Source organism: Bufo bufo, chromosome 6, assembly GCF_905171765.1.
Source record: "Bufo bufo chromosome 6, aBufBuf1.1, whole genome shotgun sequence".
Classification (NCBI taxonomy): domain Eukaryota; kingdom Metazoa; phylum Chordata; class Amphibia; order Anura; family Bufonidae; genus Bufo; species Bufo bufo.
Genome location: NC_053394.1, coordinates 174060615 through 174068707, shown reverse-complemented (window position 1 = coordinate 174068707; position 8093 = coordinate 174060615). Strand labels below are relative to the sequence as shown.

Here is an 8093-nt window from a genome sequence, read left to right as displayed (position 1 = left end):
ATAACTGTAAATCTAAATACCTATTTTGGCCTCTTGTTCCCATAAAAACACAGCTCTCAGTGGAGTGAATGTCTCTTCAGCTCCTGTCTCTGGTGAATAATGATTCTAGTAGCTCCTGCTAGGGGAATTCCCAGACAGGCTGTCTGTGAGGCTGGCTGTGATTGGTGAAAACTCTTGCTGTGTGAGAAGCTGACTATGATTGGTCTAGACTTCTGCCCAGCAACAACAGATAAACACTATGCTTTCTGTTGGTTTCTGCTGTGTCACTGAGCTTACCTTACATTACAAAATGAATCTTAAAGGCATATTATCTTTTTCTGCTTCTGTGAACACAAAATATATATGACATCCAAAACATAATGTCACAGTAAATAACTCTGCTTTTGTCTTTAACACATAAACATAGGAACTGTATTAAGGCTCTTTCTCTCTCTAGGGATCGCAGGAGGGTTGGCGCTCTTTCTCTGACTATCTTGCCTTTGCCGTTCTGCCGCTTTAAGCGTCGGCTGCAGTTTGACTAATCTGCACGTTCTATGGTATCTCCGCTGAGGTGTCTTTGCTTGCTCACTCAGGGGACAGTTGCTGTGCTGCATCATATGCTGGCGCTCCGCTGCTCTAGTGCGCTCTTTACTTTTCAAGTTGAGGAGCGCTATCACTTCGCCCTCTGAGGGCAATAGTTCCACTGTGGCAGGCGCAGCACTATGAAGTGCCTTTTGCGCTGTGGCATTAGAAGAATTTTGGTATCTCTGACTTTTAGTCTAACCAGACTGTCTATTACTCTGTAATTCCTCTAGCAACGCTCTATGGAAACAGTAGGTTTAACGAGCACACCAAATGCTCCAAATAACTTCTTTATAAACTTCAACTTTTCTTCATATATAACACTGCCGCCTCCGCAGCAGATAGTCCATGTACATAACACGTGTTGAAAAGATATCACCTACTTACCCTCCTTAAAAAAGTGACACTGTATTATGTCCAGACCTGGTCCTCTGAATTAGGCAAAGACCTCTCAGAGACAGAGGTTTTACGAGTACACACACACACACATGGCTTTTCTAGGTGCATTAGGGTCCAGGAGCACTCTTATAAGGTCATGACCCAGTGGTACAAGACCCCCAGACAGCAGTACTTGAGGGGCTTGTGTGATTCTGATGCATGCTGGAGATGTGGAGCTAGAGAAAGTTCTTTAAGCCACATCTTCTGGTCCTGCCCACGTCTGACAGAATTCTGGGCAGGAGTTATTCATACTACTAATGCAATAACGGCCAGGGCTCTTGATCTAGCCCCAGAGAATGTACTACTATGGCTCCCCTCTGGTAACTGGCATCCTTCCAAAAAAATCTAGCAACACATCTGATCCAAGCTGCTAGACTTTTAATACCTCTGAAGTGGCTAAGTAGGGATCCTCTAATGATAGGTCAGTGGAAAGAGAAGGTGGACCAATTATATAGAATGGAGGAGCTTGTAAGCTGGGAAGAAGACTTCTGCCCAGCAACAACAGATAAACACTATGCTTTCTGTTGTTTCTGCTGTGTCACTGAGCTTACCTTACATTACAAAATGAATCTTAAAGGCATATTATCTTTTTCTGCTTCTGTCAACACAAAATATATATGACATCCAAAACATGATGTCACAGTAAATAACTTTGCTTTTGTCTTTAACACATAAACATAGGAACTGTATTAAGGCTATTGGCAGGTCTAGCTGTATACACATATAAGCTATACTAGCAACCTAGGACAGGTCCTAGCTGGTCAGCTACACCTCCCTTGTTCCAGTTGATCCTTTTAGTGGTCAAGCATTCTAGTCTCACCAACTGGTGGTCTCCAAATGTTCACACAACCTTTGATACTATAGCGCAACTGCAAAAATTCATAGGTATGAACCGTTAGATACGTTCGACATAAAGAATCACATGCCAGTACGTTTTTTTGCCAAATGAAAACCAATTTTTTATTAGACATTGGTCAAGGGCTGAAATTGATAGGTTGATAGAGACTTTCAATTTACATAATGGGGGAAAACCTGGGAAAACTGGTGGGCCTTGAAACAACCCCTGATGTTAATGTAGGCAGGGATGTTTGATTTTTGGGTTAAAGGGAATCTATCACCATTTGCCCTATATCAGTAATGCTACCATGCTGTTGTGGAGTCAGACTTGGTTTAAAACATACCTTTGTTATTTTTGGGTGGATTTTCTATGTCCAGAAAACAATGTGTATTCTATATGCAAATTAGGGTGCAAAGTGCCCAGCAGGTTGTTTCTAAACTTTGTAAGAGCTCAGCCCACCCATTGACAGTGCCCAGTACCTCTCCCGTGCGCTCCTAACTGCCTGCGATGCCCTACCCCTCTGCTGGTGATCTCAACTCTCTGCAAGCTACCTTGGCCTGTCCGTCACAGTATATAGTAAGGGCATCGAGCCCCACTATACTTGCGCATGCGCAGCGCAGCTGGTATTGTCACTGTGGGAGCACCACGGTCTCACAGTAACGCAGCCAGTGGAGTTGCTATAACAGTGCCACCTTTCACGCCTCCTGAGGAAGGTAGGTGCGAAGATGCATTGGGCCAACCAACTATGACTGCTTTTGGTTAGCTGGGGCTTACAAGGGGTTAACACGCCGGCATCAGTGTTTTTTTAAATAGAACATTGTCTTAATAGATATATAGACTATACAACATCACCTCTGCATAATATCTAGCTCTAGAAATCACATATCATTAAGTATGAATCTAATGTTTTCCTTACTCATTCTCTTGCACTTTGTATTAGCAGGGAAAAGGAAGTAATAACATTTATGGCTCACAAATACAATTTCATTAACCCACTAAGGGACTAAGGGACTACCAGCAGTTATTCCTACAACACTGCCCCCTATGGTGCAGAAATATGTATCTCAAAACAAAATACAATCTAATCTCTAATCTCTATGAATTAGCTGATGTCTCACAAGCCCAGATTTCTGTGCAAAACCTTTTGAGCATGCCAGGCAGGTATATGGCTTCTCTCCCGTATGCGTTCGCTGATGTCGCACCAAATCAGATTTCTGGGTAAAACTTTTCCCACATTCCAAACATGCAAAGGGGTTCTCTACATTGTGTATTCTCAGATGTCTCATGAGCACCATCTTTCGTGAAAAACATTTGCCGCACTCGGGACAATTGAAGGGTTTTTCCCTAATGTGGGATTCCTGATGGCAAATAAGATTGTCCTTTGCCATATAGCCCTTTCTACATTTGTTACAATTAAACTGCTTCTTTCTGCTGTGTAATTTCTGATGTTGAGTAAGTTTGGACATGCATGGAAATTTATTTGGACACTCTGTGCACTGATATTGGTTCTGACCATTGTGAAGTTTCTGGTGTGCCATGAGATAAGCTTTTTGTTTAAATCTTTTGTCACACTCCAGACAAGAGAACAATCCATTTTTCATGTTATTCCCATGTTGTAAGATTAGATTTGTATTTTCCCCAGTTTGCTTTTCCTGAACTTGCATAGGATGAAAACTGGAACATGGAGATAGGTTAGGAGATCCAGTTAAACCTCCTGGATCTATACAATCAGATAGAATTTGCGTCGACCTGTACTGAAATGGATGGATGTCCAAGGTAATAAGATTTGAAGAATTCTTGGGGATATCATGTCTTTCTGTTATCTTTGGAAGATGGTCCTCAGGAAGAATCCCAATATTAAGTTCCTCTCCTGAAAATATAAAAACTATATTAACATATATTCATTTCATCAGGAGTGGAAGGGGAGCCAACAACATCATAGCAAGAGGGCATATTCACACTTGCCAATACAGTTTTATGTCTGTATTCAAATTACTCTTTCATGCATTTTTTTAAGCACACATTTTAGACGCTGGTCTTAAAAACTTCTATAGCTGGCGCTGGCCTCTACATAACTTCGGCGTATCCAGAGCGAGTCTAAATGTAAGCCATCTTTCTTGCTGTCTTACATTTAGACCATTTTCGACGCTTAAAATAGGCGAAGAAAATTATGATTGTGACGGGCCTACCGGCCTGTCCCCTTCTCCGCCCACACCAAGCCGCCCTTTATTAGACCTGGCGTGAGCGGGGAGAAGTTGCAGATAGCGGCGCAAATGACCTTTGCATGGCAATCTGAGCTACAAATACACCTAATATAGGCATTTTTCTGGATAGTAAATTACTTTTTTTCTGTACATAGAATATTCCAACAGATCCCTAAGGGTAGTGATTGGGAAGTCAGTGGGTTGAATTTAAAAATACTTGCTTCATGTTTACATATTTCATGTGTGTCTTTACCAAACAAATATAAGGATAAGAAAAAACAAACATTTCAGAACACAATATGAAACCAAAACAAATACATTATTGAAAAAAAATCTAATTGTAAAAAAAAAATCATATTACGCATTCATATTTGATCATATATTAATATGCAAGCCGTGACATGACACATATTACTTGCACATGAAGCTATCCCCTGAAAGTTGGAATGGGTCAGTATCTCCAGGCCACATTGGTGAAGAGAATGAAGCTTGAATGATACTGTGAGAGTAGGCTCTTACAGGGTATAGAAAGAGAGATGATTGTCTTGACTGAACATTTGGCTCTTGCTCACCTGAGCAGATAGTAGGAAGTATTTCCTCCATTTGATATTGTTGACAGTTTCCTGCATTGCTCTCTTCTTCTCCATCTATACCTTCAACTTTAATAAAATACAGTTCTTCCCTCTAAAGAGTCCAAACATTATGTATATGATTCAGTTACTTGTGCTTAAACATTAGAATCTCTGTTAGAGAGGCATTCCCCAACAATTTTTTTGGTTAGTTTGTAAGTGATCGGGTATACGTAATCATTTGCTTAACTCGCTGCAAATGTTTCATCACGAACATGTACCCCCTCAGAGGCCATGGTCAATTGTGACCATAGCATCTGAAGGGTCATCATGACAGAACAGCCGCTCCACAACCTTCTGACAGCTCCCAGGCCTGCAATAAGAAAGTTGATATTAATCCCTGTCTGTAGCACAGCCTAATAGAAACACAGCAATTTTACCATAGATTACAATTGTAAACCTTTGGACTCTGCATCTGCTGTGTGGACAGGAAGTCAGGTCAGTTTTTCTACTCATTCTTATGATAGCCTAAGGCCTCTTTCACACGGGCGTTGCGGGAAAATGTGCGGGTGCGTTACGGGAACACCAACGATTTTTCCGCGCGAGTGCAAAAATCGTGCATGTTTGGTACCCAAACCCGAACTTCTTCACAGAAGTTCGGGCTTGGGATCGGTGTTCTGTAGATTGTATTATTTTCCCTTATAACATGGTTATAAGGGAAAATAATAGCATTCTGAATACAGAATGCATAGTCAAATAGCGCTGGAGGGGTTAAAAAATAAATAAATAATAATTTAACTCACCTTAATCCACTTGACCGCGGAGCCCGGCTTCTCCTTCTGTCTCCTTTCTTCAGGACCTGGGTAAAGGACCTGTGGTGACGTCACTCCGGTCATCACATGATCCATCACATGATTCATCACCATGGTAAAAGATCATGTGATGGATCATGTGATGACCTGAGTGACGTCACCACAGGTCCTTTACCCAGGTCCTGAAGAAAGGAGACAGAAGGAGAAGCCGGGCTCCGCGGTCAAGTGGATTAAAGTGAGTTAAATTATTATTATTATTTTTTTAACCCCTCCAGCGCTATTTTACTATGCATTCTGTATTCAGAATGCTATTATTTTCCCTTATAACCATGTTATAAGGGGAAATAATAATGATCGGGTCTCCATCCCGATCGTTTCCTAGCAACCGTGCGTGAAAATCGCACCGCATCCGCACTTGCTTGCGGATGCTTGCGATTTTCACGCAACCCCATTCACTTCTATGGGGCCTGCGTTGCGTGAAAAACGCAGAATATAGAGCATGCTGTGATTTTCACGCAATGCACAAGTGATGCGTGAAAATCACCGCTCATGTGAACAGCCCCATAGAAATGAATGGGTCAGTATTCAGTGCGGGTGCAATGCGTTCAACTCACGCATCGCATCCGCGCGGAATACTCGCCCGTGTGAAAGGGGCCTTAATGTCAGGATTGCGACGTCCCATCAGGTGTAACATGACGTTTCTTAAACAAATGATTATGTATACCAGCAACTTTATAAACTGGAGAAATAAATAAGGTTTTCTGGCATTACATTTTTAAAGGGGCTCCCTGAACTTTTACTTTGATTGTCTGCAGTTTGGTAGGATTCTGAACTCCGGGACATCCACTGATCAACACAGGGAAGAGGCCTTGGCACTCACGTGAGTTCTGCATCCCCTTCATTGTTTGCACTGGCTTTTCAAATTAATTTCAACACTCACCAATCAAACATTGATGGCCTATTGTAAGGATAATGCCACAGAATATCCCTTTAATAAAATCACATTGATTACAAATTTCAAGGACAGGCAGGACATACCTTAAAATCATGAAGGATATTATAATTTTCCTCTTGTTCATCCAGAGGAAAATCCTGGTCGGGACACCTCTTTAATAAACTTTTCTTACTGGACCTCTCTATAGAATACAAATACAGTGGGTGATGTGGTGATTATATTATACTTGTATACCTACAGGATCCTTAAGAATGCCATATCTTTACAATAAAAAAAACTATTTTTACCCAGTGATGTGAGGAGCTGCTGATTTTCCACGATGACATCCTTGTACATATCCTTATGTTCTTCTATATACTCCCACTCCTCCATGGAGAAATAGACAGTGACATCCTGACATCTTATAGGAACCTGATATACACAAAGTCAATGTCATTCTCCAGGCACCTACTTTGGTGTCATTATATACTGTCCCAGTATTCCCTGCCGCACTCACCTCTCCAGTCAGCAGATGAATTATCTTGTTGGTGACTTCTAGGATCTTTTGCTCATTGTTTGCGTCAAGTGTCGTGTGTGCATGGGTTGAAGACTCCATAATGGAGGTCTGGATTCTTTTCCATCTTCCTGACTTATGATGATCACTGGTGGGCTTCACAGCCTCCTCGGACCTCTTTATGGGCCCATAATCCTAAATAGTAAGACAGACAACACTAAATATGATAGGTCATTTCTTTTATACTATTCTGTGAAATCACTGCCTGAATCACTCACCTGCCCAGTCAGCAGGTAGATGATCTGCAGGGTGAGATGTAATAGTTTTCCAGTCACATGATCTTGGTAGGTGTTCATCATGCATACTCTGTGAGCGGGATGTAGTTACGGTGTAAAGATGTAAGCATGAAGTAACCACTGTAGAGACATAACGTCAGAATCAGATTTTTTTTTTCTGTCTATTAATCTATCTCATGTCCTCGACAAAGCTGGACAGTCCTAGATTTTCATCAATAGTTCAGTTCCATAGGACACCGAGCTGCTGTCCCAGAAGAAGAAGAAGCCATCTGTAGAAGAAGTGTCTGTACATGTTCTGGGGTCACCTACACTGTTATTGCCTAGAAATATATCACGTCCCCATTGCTCAGTTACATTTACTAGGGTTTGAAGGGCAATGTCTATATGAAACCACTATATGCCCCGTCTGATATAATAAAACATGTAATTTACCTCTTGCTGGAGGCAGAACAGTAACATAAAAATCCCCTCCTGTAATAGGCTATGAATGTGCAGATTGAAATTAAGGGACTAAAGGTAGTTCTGTATCTGTTCGGTTCCAGCGTGGTTTTAGGGGAAATACTTTCCAGCTACCCCAATAAATGCCACTGATGGAGGTTCTTACATTTGTATCTTCTAGTGTTTATTTGATGTTAACATCACCTGTTAGTGCAGAATATAGCCACAGAGCACAGTCCACCCAACAGCAGATGTTAGATCCTGGCGGTCTAAAGGACCTTTGTTGATTTCATGGCCATGTGATCAGTCACATATGTAGAAGGAGTTAGAATCCAGGCCTTGCTATTGGAGGAGCTAAAGCACCTTTCATTATGTCATGACCATGTGATCAGTCACATGTGTAGGAGGAGTCAGAATTCAGGCTGTACTGCTGGAGGAGTTTAAGAGCCTTTAATGATGTCATGACCATGTGATTAGTCACATGAGTAG

The 8093-nt window shown here is 41.6% G+C and overlaps 1 protein-coding gene across 1 annotated transcript; it reads right to left on the bottom strand.

Moving 5' to 3' along the window:
* Window positions 1-1969: 1969 nt before the first annotated feature.
* Window positions 1970-7926, bottom strand: LOC121006085 (zinc finger protein 605-like). The gene is made up of 7 exons (XM_040438994.1): window positions 7809-7926; window positions 7149-7286; window positions 6874-7065; window positions 6665-6788; window positions 6461-6558; window positions 4614-4725; window positions 1970-3707 (listed from the first exon to the last, which is right to left on the bottom strand). Exons 2-7 carry the CDS (start codon window positions 7227-7229, stop codon window positions 2926-2928), a joined length of 1389 nt encoding a protein of 462 aa, XP_040294928.1. The 5' UTR covers window positions 7230-7286; window positions 7809-7926; the 3' UTR covers window positions 1970-2925.
* Between the last annotated feature and the right edge of the window lie 167 nt (window positions 7927-8093).

What these genes read in the sequence shown, in the direction of transcription:
- LOC121006085 (XM_040438994.1), bottom strand. Translation starts at nt 7,229, where the DNA reads ATGATGAACACCTACCAAGATCATGTGACTGGAAAACTATTACATCTC. An exon ending in TCTACCTGCTGACTGGGCAG is followed by an intron (nt 7,066 to 7,148) that starts GTGAGTGATTCA and finishes CTTACTATTTAG; the next exon opens with GATTATGGGCCCATAAAGAG. An exon ending in GCAGCTCCTCACATCACTGG is followed by an intron (nt 6,559 to 6,664) that starts GTAAAAATAGTT and finishes TGTATTCTATAG; the next exon opens with AGAGGTCCAGTAAGAAAAGT.